At 39.8% G+C, this 13,668-nt stretch overlaps 2 protein-coding genes across 3 annotated transcripts; both read right to left on the bottom strand.

Annotated features, from left to right (window-relative positions):
* On the bottom strand, positions 1-7,376 carry nucb1 (nucleobindin 1). 2 transcript variants are annotated; one of them, XM_060891879.1, is made up of 14 exons: positions 7,254-7,376; positions 6,085-6,175; positions 5,484-5,598; positions 5,172-5,279; positions 4,833-4,965; positions 4,636-4,739; positions 4,109-4,294; positions 3,418-3,508; positions 3,004-3,062; positions 2,563-2,655; positions 2,012-2,101; positions 1,728-1,901; positions 1,508-1,634; positions 1-1,315 (listed from the first exon to the last, which is right to left on the bottom strand). In XM_060891879.1, the coding sequence occupies exons 3-14, from the start codon at positions 5,592-5,594 to the stop codon at positions 1,227-1,229; spliced, it is 1,365 nt and encodes a 454-aa protein (XP_060747862.1). In that variant the 5' UTR covers positions 5,595-5,598; positions 6,085-6,175; positions 7,254-7,376; the 3' UTR covers positions 1-1,226. The 2 variants fall into 2 exon arrangements, with proteins under 2 accessions (XP_060747862.1, XP_060747863.1); XM_060891880.1 differs by having other exon boundaries at positions 5,487-5,598.
* A 637-nt stretch (positions 7,377-8,013) lies between these two features.
* Positions 8,014-13,668, bottom strand: ccndx (cyclin Dx). The gene is made up of 4 exons (XM_060891887.1): positions 12,210-13,668; positions 10,814-11,029; positions 9,589-9,909; positions 8,014-8,451 (listed from the first exon to the last, which is right to left on the bottom strand). Exons 1-4 carry the CDS (start codon positions 12,801-12,803, stop codon positions 8,311-8,313), a joined length of 1,272 nt encoding a protein of 423 aa, XP_060747870.1. The 5' UTR covers positions 12,804-13,668; the 3' UTR covers positions 8,014-8,310.

Below are 13,668 nucleotides of genomic sequence, written 5' to 3'. Positions count from 1 at the left end.
TAGACTCTGATGGCAGCTTTATTAAGATTAAAATAATCAACAGAATCCAGAGAATTCCTGCTCACAGTTGTGTGTGTGTGTGTGTGTGTGTGTGTGTGTGTACAATTCAAATAACAGCAGTTTATAAAGCAAAATGTGCAACAGGTTGAAAAACAGAATTCATGCAAAAAAATGTAAAAAAAAAAAATTTTTTTACAAAACCCTAAATAATGACTTTTATGCTTAAGATTTCTGATCATCCATTTCTCTTTAAAGTATTATTATTATTATTCCCCTTTAGGGGTGTGGCCTATCAATATAGGGGCGGGGTCATATACAATCACATGGACAAATAATGCTGTGTTTCATTAAAGGATGTATTTAAATTGAACCAAAAAGGAAAGTCCACAGTAAAACCCTCCACAGGAAGTGACATCAGAACATCAAGGCCCTTTGTAGCTTGTTAAATCTACAACAAAGAAAAGATGATTCCAAAAGATTGTCTGTCAATGACAAGTCCACATGTGTGTGATAAGTCAAACGCAGAATAAAGTAATTACGAACATCCAAGATGGCCGACATCTAGACTTCTGTCAGCCTGTTAGCTTCTAAGCAACGTTAGCCTTGTAGCTCCAGTGCAAAATAAACCATAATACACACATCTCAGCCAATACACAACATTCAAAATAAAAGTCTCCCAAAAACATAAAGCTCCTTTTTTTTTTTAGACTGTGGAAAAGTCTGGAAATTTTCACACAAAAATTCAACTAAACTCCACCCTGAAACTCATTAAATATGTTTATGTCCCAGAATGTAATGCGGCTGCACTACAGAGTGACACTCAGTCAGAGTTCTACGCTATGCTACGCTACGCAAGTGATGTTCGAGTGAAAGTTGAAGCTTTAGAAGCTGAACCGCATCACTTTCTTTGTACATCATAAAATAAGTGTTAATTATGTAAATTAATATGTTCAGGAAAGAGTTTACCATTAACTGACATGCGACAACTAGTGACATCACTCAAGATCAAGCGAGATTAAAAACCAGAAACCAAAATGTACGATAAAAGCATGGCTGCAGATGGAGGTTACAAGGAGGAGAGGGTTTAGCAGCAGAGTGTGTGTGTGTGTGTGTGTGTGTGTCTCAAGAGATTTGTCACTTGCTTATATTTATTGGTTCTCTCAGAAATCCGTTCGCTCACATTTCTCTCGTGTGTGTGTGTGTGTGTGTGTGAGAGATGTGATGGGTTATGGTGTGTGTTGAGGAAAGTTCTGTGGTGGCTCAGCAGGTGGGCCGTTCTGGATGTCTCCGTTCTGATCGACAGCCACTTTTCCAACTGAAACACACATTATGAAGAAATCATGAGAACAACAACAACGTGTGAAGGTTAAATCCTTCCATCAAATGTTTTTTTGTATTAGTGGAGTTTAAATGTCACACAGAGGAAGTGTCATAATCGCTCACTGCTTGAGCCCCCTATCTAGGGCACTAGGTGTCATGATCGAGGTTAGAAGAACCGAGCGCTCACCCTTAATCTGTTCTTGAGCCGGGTTCTGAGCGTCCGGCTGGAACCTCAGTTCTCCGTTAGGGCCTGCTGGAGGCGGTTGTTGCGCCACCTGCTGGGCTTTCTGTCTCTGAGACATTTCCATCACTGCCTTTTATATACACACACAGCATCATGATTAGCCAGCAGAGTAACAGTAAGGTAACAGAAACTACCTTTACACACTTTCACACCCCTCCCTCACCTGCTGGTACTCCTTCTTTTGAGCCTCCAGTGCTTTGCCTCTCTCTTTCAGAAGCTCCTGTTCTTGTCTCAGAGTCTCCGCCCTCCTGCTCAGCTCCACCTGTTTATCCCAAAGCTCCGCCTCAAAGCGCTGAAGCTCCTCCTCTGTATACACCGGCTTCGTGTTGTCCAGCGTCTATGAAATAAACATGTCCAGGCGGAACCGTTAGCGGGTCACATGACCCCCGTCACCATGTCAGTACCTGTGAGAGGAAGTGAGTGATGGGCTCAGGGCTGCTCTCGTACCTCCCACTCTTTTGGGGTTCTGAACTCTTTCTTCTCTGTGGATTTGAGGAACTCGTCCAGACTGACCAGTCGGTCCTGATTCAGGTCCACCTGCAGGGTGAATACAAACACACAAAGAACGGGAAATTAATTCAGCAACGAATAACAGCATTTCACCCCCCCTCGCACAAGCGTGCACCCCCCTCGCACAAGCGTGCACACACGCGCACCCCCCTCGCACAAGCGTGCACACACGCGCACCCCCCTCGCACAAGCGTGCACACACGCGCACCCCCCTCGCACAAGCGTGCACACACACACACACACACACACACTCGCCCAGGCGCGCACACACACGCACCCCCATCGCACCCACACACAACCCCCACGCACAAGTGCACATACACGCGCACCCCCCTCGCACAAGTGCACACACACGCACACACCCCCCATCACACCCATCCTCGACCGCACACACACGCACCCTCGCACAAGCACACCCACCCCAAGTACTGTGCTCTCATGAATACAAAATAAAGTTGTAACAGAATAAACAGAAAGACGAGTCTGACGTTTTTCATGACGTGTTCCCTCATCCGCAGTCTTTCTTCCTCCATCTCCATCATGTCGTCCTCTTCGTTCTTCGGGTCGTACACCTTCTCCAGCTGACGTCAGGGGAAAATAATTAAAATCACACAAAAACCATGATAAAAGTCATACGTTTATTTACTCAATGTAATAAATAACGCAGCTAATTAATAACAGAAATATTCGTTTTAAAAACATTTCCATGTCCGTCTATAAAAAGCCTTTAATGTGATTGGTTGAAAGGTTATGACATCATCACAAGCTTTAAATATTTATGTTTCGGATCACCATAATCAAAGAGCTAGCTCTTTAATGTAATGATTAGCATGTTATTAGCATGGCTAGCCTGCTGCGTTGCTAAATAATCCAGCATTCAAAACGGGCCAAATTAGCGTCCACTTGCTTGCTAGAGTTTATTTCTTTACCTCCTTTGTGAAAAGTGCTTCCAGCTCCTGCTCGTCCAGCACACCATCTCCGTTAGTGTCTGAAGGAAAAAAAAACCTGTGACTGTTATAGAGCACTCGTACTGGAGACTCATTCCGTAACGTATCGCTTAATACCAGACTCGCATGTGGATAACGAATGATACACGTCCTCTGAAAAAAGGAACTTCCTCTTTATCAGATCTTGAAGAGTTGAAAAAAACTTCTGAGCAAGTTCTCTCGCTAATTTATAATTAAAACGTAAACTGAACAGGATTTAAGACACGCCCCCTTCAGCTGTAAATGAGCTAACGTTTCATTCCGTTTCACTTTAACATATAGCTTTGTTTCACAATAAAAAGAGTCTCAATGCATCACACGATCTGAGCTCAAAAGTTTGCGCACCCTAACATTTACCGTGGAGTTTGAAGAAGGTCTTGGGGTTGAACTCCTGTGGGTCCAGTCCATCGGTCTCCTCCCACACCTCCTTCAGCTGGTCCACGCTCCCCTACAGTGGGGAAAATAAAAATAAATAAATAAAAAATCATCACTACACTTCCTTACGTTTTATCTACATAAACTATAAATAGAATAAAATCAAAAATAAAAAATCCTGTCTTCATTCACACTCTGTATAGGCTTTCATTTAAACTTTGGGCCTTTGGAAAAGGAAGGAAGTTCAGATGGATGGATGGTGAGGTGTACGTATGTATTAACAGATGGATGTTGGGACGGAAGAATTTCAGATGGATGGATGAGCAGATGAATGGTTGGATGGATGAGCAGATGGATGGTTGGATGGATGAGCAGATGGATGGTTGGATGAGCAGATGGATGGTTAGATGTACACATGCGGTGGTGGATGGATGGTCATATGAATGCTAGGACTAATGGATGGATGTTGGGATGGAAGGGACTTCAGATGGATGTATGGATATATAGACGTTTGGATAAATGGATGGATGTTGGTATGCTCAGATATTTGGATGGTGGAACAACAGATGTTAAGATGGATGGATGGATGGATGAGATTATCAGATGTACTTTATTGATCTCTGAAAAGGACTGTGGGAGTATAAATGGTATGTAATGACACCAGGACACTGACCGGAGCATTAACTCTGGGATGCTGGCGGTGTTTCTCCTTCATCTCCTCCATCCTCTTCTCCTCCCTCTCCCTCTTCTCCTGGTCTAGACTCTTCAGGTACTCCCTCCTCTCATGCTCTTTCAGCATCTCGTAACGCTTGAACTCATCGTGACGCTCCGCATCATAATTCTCCAGGTCTTTAGTGGCCTGTCTCCAACACAGACAGACAGACAGACACTAAGAGTTGAACTCACTTGCTTAAGCTGTCAAAAACATTGATCTATATTTTTCAAGTTGTTATGAAAGGCCTGTGTTGACATATTTCCTTTTAAAACAGGAAGTCAGAGACTGACGTTGCTCTACAGTAGCAGCTCTTTAGCAGTAAACACGCTTCATCTTTTCTGCATCTATACGATGATTCATCTCATGATCACTCACTTCAAATAAAGATCTCCTGAAAAGATCTTCGAAACACAACTTACTCCTGAACCCCTGCATGAAGCTTGATCGCTCTACACTAATCTGGAGGCTGGAATTCCAGAGCTCACCGTAGCGATGAGCAGCTCCAGGTCTTTGGCCTCGAATGTGTTCTGATTGTGAGGATCCAGATGTTCAAACTGCTTCAGTAAGGACACGTGATTCATCTGAACACCTGAGAGTAACAGGAACAAACAGTGTGGGGTTTAACACAACATATTAATAACCACTTACACACAGCCTCTCACACACACAGCCTCACACACACTTTGCATGTTGCTGCTGTCCAGTTTGGCCTTGAGCAGCATCCTTAGGCGAGACACTTCCTGTCTCTTCAGCTCGTCCAGCCGAGTTCGGACATGATGACCCACCAGATCAAGCTCCTTACTGAGGCGTCCATTCTGTCACAATGCAGGACACACACACACACACACAGAGTTCATAAATAAAGCCATAAACATGATCTAAACATTTCCTTAAATGACCTCTAAATGCTGATTATCTGACAGAGACTCAGTCAGAGAGAGCAAGACTGTGTCTCTGTGTGTGTGTGCGTGTGTGTGTGCGTGTGCGTATGTGCGTGTGTATGAGTCCTGCATTGTGTTACTTTAATATCCTCTGTGTTTGAGCTCTGCAGTTTCTCTCTGAAGTGAGGATCCGTCTCTAGAACCTCGATCACCTCCCTCAGGTAACGGTCATAATACAGCCCTGTGTCCTACCACACACACACACACACACACACACGGTTCTACAAAAATGTACATATACACATTTATCACAGAAACTCCGCACAGGATACAAAGAATGAATAATCCCACAGATCTGTAAATGATCTAAAATCATAACACACTCAAACGAGCAAAGAAAAAAATTGAATTAAAACAAAATGATCCAACTTTTATTTGAAAATCTGCCGTACCACGTTTTCCTCTGCTTTCTCCTCCTGCGTGGCAGGACCTCTCTCTATCGGCACTGACCGCACGCTGACCGACACAGACAGGAGCAGCAGCCAGACACAAACACCCACCATACTCCTGTTAATCACCAAAAAAACCATTACATACATTCAGGCGTTTGGTCTGAAGAAGTGCTTCCTCATCAATCAGGAGTCGATCCCAGAATACAGCATTTAAAGCCTACAATGTCCATGTCCAGCATTGTGAACTGAATATGTTTGGTCTTATAGACTCAAAGGTTTGTCAAAATCTTTCTATAAATAAATAAATATCTACAAGGGCTATAAATAGTCTACATACCCGTGTGTGCAAAGGATGCATGGATTTTTAAGAAGTAAAAAAACAACAACAACAACAACAAGCGAGTACAGGGAGATTTCTGTCTCTATTCTCAGCTCAATGTTCATTAGAGGTCTTGGCAAAAAAAAAAAACCAAAACACCACATCATGAAACAACAAAACACTTCGCTCAGGATTCTCACTTCATGCTCAGAAATGTTCATCATGATCCTAATATACAGTAAATTTGAGATCACATCTGATCACGACATCACATCTACTTACCTGTAGTGCAGATGAACCTGAACAAACTGCAGCTCAATTCACCTCTCAGATCTTCTGGCTTTTATCTCTTTAAGAGTCTTTTTATTCAAACCTAACAACCAAGACAGACATTAAAATAATTAGACCATTTAAAACAAACACACACACACTCACACACACACACACACTCACACTCACATAACAACACATTTATACATATACACACACACACAGAGACAGACCCACACACACACACACACACACACACACACACACACACACATACCAACACATATATAAATATACACACACACACAGAGACCAACACATATATACATATACACACACAGAGACAGACCCACACACACACACACACACCAACACATATATACATATACACACACAGAGACAGACCCACACACACACAGAGACAGACCCACACACACACAGAGACAGACCCACACACACAGAGACAGACACACACACACAGAGACAGACCCACACACACACACACACACACATATATACATATACACACACACAGAGACAGACCCACACACACACAGACCCACACATATACACACACACACACACACAGACCAACACATATATACATATACACACACAGAGACAGACCCACACACACACACACACACACACATACCAACACATATATAAATATACACACACACACAGAGACCAACACATATATACATATACACACACACAGAGACAGACCCACACACACACACACACACACACACACCAACACATATATACATATACACACACAGAGACAGACCCACACACACACAGAGACAGACCCACACACACACACACACACACACACACAGACCAACACATATATACATATACACACACACAGAGACAGACCCACACACATACACATACATACACACACACACACACACATATATATACACATATACACACACATCCACACATATACACACAGACCCACACATATACACACACACACACACACAGACAGACAGACACACACACACACACACACACACACACACACACACACACACACACACACACACACACACACACACACAGGCCCAAACATCATTATCCGCTTTCCCAAAATAACCAACGAAAACACGGCCGCTTTTATCTATGTTTTTTTTCCTATCTTAGTTTACACTTATTTCCTGACGTACCATCAGATTGTGTTTAACACGTTTAACGTCCTGCTGCAATAACAAACACCAACACAAACACTACGGAGTTATTGTCGTCGTCACGTTTCTTATAACGAATAGCGGTCCCGTAATGATGGCGTCATCCACACGCGACACGTCTCGGCTAATCCGTGTTTTCATTCTTATCATTACATTTTAACCGAGTTATTTTAGATTAAACAAAAATAATAATAATAATAATTATAAAATTGTATATGAACATTGTTTCCTAGAATAATTCGAAGGCGACACGTTCCCATAAGAATAGTACTATATCTAATATAATTATTTTATATTCTATACTAGTAAGCTAAATGATGTATTATTATTATTATTATTATTATTATTATTATTATTATTATTATTATTATTATTATTGTTGTTGTTATTATTATTATTAAATATTATTATAATTATTAATAATAATGAATTGCCCGGATGTGACGGTGGAATCTGATTGGTCCAAGCTTTGCTCTACCTTCTATTTTAATTTATAAAAATATTATTTTACACAAATCTAGAAATCACAAATAATTAACACAACAATTCATGCAAAACAATTAAATTTACTTTAAATCTCTTTTGAAACTGTATAAATGTCTCATAAGAACCACAAAGTACCGCGATGTTTATTAAATAGTATTTTAATTGCTTTAAAAATATATTTTAATTTCATCAAACTTTGTCATACAGAGTAAAAAAATGACGGAATAAATTAAAATGATACCGCACACAATAAATAATTAATAAAGATTATTAAAGTTAATAAATTAACAGTACATAACGTAACGATACATAACGTCAGATAGAAATTCAAAATTGCACACGATCGGAACCAAATGAGGACAAAAGAACAAATCACGATAAACAAGTAAACACCTGAAATGAGGGAAAAAATAAATTAGAATAATTATTAAATTAAATAAATAAAATCATTAAGAAACATTTTGATGCAGCGTTTACACCAGTTTCACTGATGATGATGATGATGATGATGATGAAGATGTGCGTTTGCCAATTTGCTTTGTATTTTGTTTCAAAAGTCTATTTCTCTCAGGTCGGTTGGCGTGCTCGATCTCTCGTCCTCCATCTCTCCGTTCTTCTCGTGTTCTCTGCTGTTCCTCAGTCGTTCTCTCAGAGCATCATCTATCAGCTCGCTGTAACACTGCAGCACAGCCTGAGAAGAAGAAAAGTCCAGTTACAGCATGAACACGTGACGAGACGTGTAGATCCAACACTCCTGCAGATGCAACTTACTGGACTTCACCACTGTTCTGGATGATACTCGGTTACTGAAAGCGAATACTTAAATACTGTAACACAAGTCAGCTTAATGGAGTAAAACTTTTCATTCCTTACATTTTTATTTTGACCTTTAAAGCACGTTACAAATCTCAAGCATTCATTCATTCATTCACTCACTTTTGTTTTCATTTCCTAGAGCTTATCCGAACTATCTCGGGTCACGGGGAGCCTGTGCCTATCTCAGGCGTCATCGGGCATCAAGGCAGGATACACCCTGGACGGAGTGCCAACCCATCACAGGGCACACACACACACACACTCTCATTCACTCACGCAATCACACACTACGGACAATTTTCCAGAGATGCCAATCAACCTACCATGCATGTCTTTGGACCGGGGAGGAAACCGGAGTACCCGGAGGAAACCCCCGAGGCACGGGGAGAACATGCAAACTCCACACACACAAGGCGGAGGCAGAAAGCTAACCACTAAGCCACCGTGCCCCCCTAATTTGACACTAATTCGTAAAACTTAATGGCTAAAACGTAATGATAAAGGTTTTACAAATTAGCTTGTTTAAATTAAAGAGTTAATTTCCCTCAAATTCATGTTAGTTGATTTTTCTCTCAAAATAAAATGTAAAAATTAGCTAGAAAAAGTTTTGCAATTTACCTCATTACTCATAGCTTGTTAAATTAGCTAGCAGGTTAAGTTTGATAAGTTAGCTTGTGAAATTATGTAGCAGTTTGTTATAAAAAATTTGTCTGTTAAATGAACCAGCAAGTAAAGATTTGTAAATAATTCCCATCGTTTAGCTAGCTAGATCATTTTTACTTTTGTTGCTAATGTGCCTTAGCATTTATTCCCTAAACGTTGTTAAGTTTTAAAGAACCAGCGTGTGTAATGTGAGTTAATTTTTTTAAATATTTGATGTAAGACTGTTTTTACGTTTTTACTTCAGCAGATGTTCGGCTGCAAACTCCTGCTTCACGCTGAGCAAGATTCAGACGTAGACCCTGTACTTTAACTGAAGAACATGTGCACAGATTAAGCCCCGCCCACTCACCGGGTCACTGCAACACAGTGTGGCCAGCGTGCAGGTCATGTGACTCAACTCACACCTCCTCTTGGCCTCCAGACCCCTGAGAGCGGAGTTGAGGGCAGCAGCAGCCACCAGAGATGGACGAGTGCCCAGGAAGCGAGAGTCGCACACGCACATGGCGGCCAGCGTGTCTCCGTGACGTCTGAGTGTGGAGATGAAGTCGGCAGCGTCCTCGTTGTCCCCCATGAGCTCCTCCAAACACCACAGGAAGTGAGGGAAGAAGTCCTGAGGGGTGACACCAGCTACATCCCAGCGCAGCGTTCCCAACACCACACGCTCCATGTCCTGTCCAAGATGAGACACATCTATAACTCTACAGACTCCTGGGGAACCTACAAAGGTTCTGTCTAGAACTCTATACAGTTCCCATTCCAAAATGGTTAAGAACCCTAAATTATCCTGTGAGCTCTTGAAGAACCCTTTCTTTCTTAGCGTATACACTTGCTGATTCGAATCCTTAACAAAATCCAGAACCTTCTGAGGTCTTTCAGTTATCCATCTACACAAACCCTTACATGTCCCAACTGGAGAAGCTTTTTCTGAAATAAATAACCTTTAATTTGAGAGGGAAATTTTAAAGAACCAAAAAGATTGAGGACACTTTACTTCCTGATGAATAATTCTTAACTGTCCTTTTCTTGTCCCTCCTTCCTACTCTGTAAGAAAATAGAGAACCCTTAAAGGTTTTACGGAGAACCCTACATCTGTATTTTCCTATCTAAGGGATTTTGAAGTAGAACCAATTTTATGAAACACCATGAAAGATATCAGGAGCCTTAATTATGTAGGAACCCTTAACGAACCCTTAACGAACCCTTAACGAACCCTCAAAACCATCACATAAATAATAAATAAATAACAAATAAATAAATAAATAAAATTTAAAAAATTAAAAAAATTAAAAAATGTAAATGAAACACATTTAAAATAACTGGAGTAAATTTCATAAAGAAATTGAAGGGTTGTAGATTTTAGATTTATTTATTTATTTAATATGAATTTTTATTTAATATAAAAATATTAATTTATTTAATATAAATAAATAACTAAAGTAAATAAAGAAAGAAAGAAACTTTAAAGAACCACGGTGTGCTCTTGATTTTTTACTTATTTATTTATTTAGATAAATTTTTACCTAATATAATTGTATTAATTTCATTTGATTCTTGTTTCTTTTCCTGAGACTCACGCGCAGGTCCGACGAGAGGAACTCGTAGTCGGCTGAAGCGCACAGCGCATGCGCAGTGACCGTCTCGCTCTCCGTTAGTTTGGACGCCACGAGGACGCAGGCGGCGGCGAGGCACGTGGGAGAGATGGACAGAGACAGAGTGGAGGACAAGAACCGATCCAGCAGAGAGACGGCGAGAGGAAACACGGCTTCGTCACATCCGCAATCACAACACACCTGTACAGGAGAGGGGAGGGGAGGAGAGGGGGCGGGGCGGGGCCATGCGGTATTCAAATGAGATCGTTCTCATAATTAGCATAATTTTACATAAGATCTGATTAGACGTCAGAATGGAACCCCCCCCAATCACGTCTCATTCTATCATCACGTGTGAAGTTTACGTCCCAATGCAGTCACGTGATTAGATATGAGTTTTATTGTTTAAAAATGCTTTAAATCCATCAGGACTTAAAATATATTGAATTGAGATTGAATTGTTATTGAATTATTAGGTTTGTGATTGTAAAATTATTATTAAAGTAAATTAAAGTAAAGTAAATTATTCACCAGTAAAATAATAATAATAATAATAAATGTGTAACATTCTAAAGTGTATTATTTTATTTTAATTAATAATATTGAATTAGCAGAAATACACTAAATTTAAATATCTACAATAATAATAGTAATAATAATAATAATAATAATAATAATAATAATAATAATAAAGAATATAAATAAAGAATAATAATATATATATAATAAAGAATAAAAAAACTAATCATTTTAATGTTGTCGTTGAAGCCTGATATAGCTTCGGGTTTGTAAGTTGTATTTTCTCTGAATCGAATAAATAAGTAAATAAACAGAGAAAACAAACTTAGTTCAGTTTAAAAATCAGTTTCTTTCTGTTTAATTTTTTTTTTTCAATAAAACACTGAAAAGGTTCTTCGAGGGTTCGTTAAATCGTAGGAAAAAATGTGTATAATAATAATAACAATTATTGTTATTATTATTATACATTATACATATATAAAGTATTATATATAATACCTTATTTCATTTTTAAAGCATAATGATATAATTAATAGTATAAAAAATAAAATGTTATTTTAATATTTTAATTTTATTACATTTAAAAAGTCTTTAATATTGTGTTTGTTTTCTAGTTTTTATAATAATTTTCCTCTTTAGTTTTATTTCTGCTGAACACTTGCTCTGTTCTGGATCAGTTTCTGCAGATGTTTTTCATTTTTTTCATTTTTTTCAATTCTGTAGATTTTTCCATCCTTCAGGTCCATTTAAAATAACCTTGAGGATGTTTTACTATCTTGTAAAAACTGTTGATTGAAAATGTTTCTACAGAAATGTAATCAGATTTTTATTATCCTTAATGAATGAAGTGTTAGAAGTCTACCTCGAGCGTCCACTTGGCGAGTTCCTCCCTGCGTTTGGGTTCTCTCTGAACAAGGGAGATGTAGAGTGGAGATGGGATGTATCTCTCCTCAGAGTGCAGCAGCCTCTCGATGACCCTGAGCCCCGACGCGTTGGGGTCAAAGGACGCTCGGACCGATGTTCCAGAGCTCGCTGATTCTTCCTCACACCAGAGAGAGACGGACATCTCTGCTGAGTCTGCAGTGCTGAAGCGTGTGTGTGTGTGTGTGTGAGTGAAGTGTGTGAGTGAGTGTGTGAGTGAAGTGTGTGTGAACTCTCTCTCTTTATATACCCTCAGGAGGAGAGAAGGGGCGTGGAGGAAGAGAGAGAAGGCACAATGCCATAGGGATAACAATAACATCAACAGGTGGAGAGGAGAGAGAGAGAGAGAGAGAGAGAGAGAGAGAGATGGAGGGAGGGACTGGCGCAGAGGGACCAGGCAACAGCTTGTCACTGACACAAGAAGAAGAAAAGCAGGAGAAACAGGGAGGTCATCACCAAACTCTGACAATGGGAATGAATAATGACGAGACACTGTTTGTTGACACGGAGAACAAAATGTCTGCAGGTTACACATGAATATTTCATCACAACCACATTTCTATTCATCTGGAAAGAAGCACCGATCTGCTAGACCATCGGGGAAAAAATCTGTATCCGTAAATCTGTAAATAAATCCTTAACGGACATCAGAAGTGAGAACGTTGAAGAACCCGAGCACGTAAAACAGCAAAGGGGTGCCAATACTTTTAGAAAAACTCCTGGAGGGTTTTAGAAAGAGAAAAAGAAGAAGAACTCTACAGTCTTTTTAAAATGTATTTATTATAGCAGTGCTGTGGTGTTACATCATCATCAGCGTTTCTATAGCAACGTTTTGCTCTGACTGACAGACTGAAGACTTCTTTTTTTTTGTATAGAACTTTAAAGGAAAGCTCGGTTCTTCATCTCGGTTCTTAAAATCCAACAGGTTCTTATTGATTATGGAACCCTCTCTGATCTCAGCTGTCGGTTCCGCGAATGTCTCAAATCCAAACATTAACACATTCTGTTAAAAAAGGGTTCTCACACGTTCTAAGCTCGTACCTGGAACGATCCTCTGGACAGGTTAAAGGTTTGAAATCATAAAGGAACCCTTTAACACCTCGTGTTAAAATGTACAAGGTCGAATCTCAAAAAAAAGGTTCCTGAAATGCACTTTTTCAAGGTTTTATTAGATCATTACGGGTCCCAAAGAGGTTCTAATGTTTTATAACACTGTTATAACACTGTTATAACACATCTGTTCTCATGGGGAACCATTCAGCTGCAGGGTTCTACACAGAACATTAAAAGATTTTTCTGATTTTTGAGATTAAATCCAAGCATGAAGAACAGTCTGTAAAAGGAAATGTTCTGACAGGGTTCTGAGGATTTATTGGATCATTAAAGTTAAGAACCCTTTA

This window comes from Tachysurus vachellii, chromosome 18 (genome assembly GCF_030014155.1).
Source record: "Tachysurus vachellii isolate PV-2020 chromosome 18, HZAU_Pvac_v1, whole genome shotgun sequence".
Taxonomy (NCBI): domain Eukaryota; kingdom Metazoa; phylum Chordata; class Actinopteri; order Siluriformes; family Bagridae; genus Tachysurus; species Tachysurus vachellii.
Note: the sequence above shows the minus strand (reverse complement) of the source record. Positions and strands in the feature narration are given on the sequence as shown.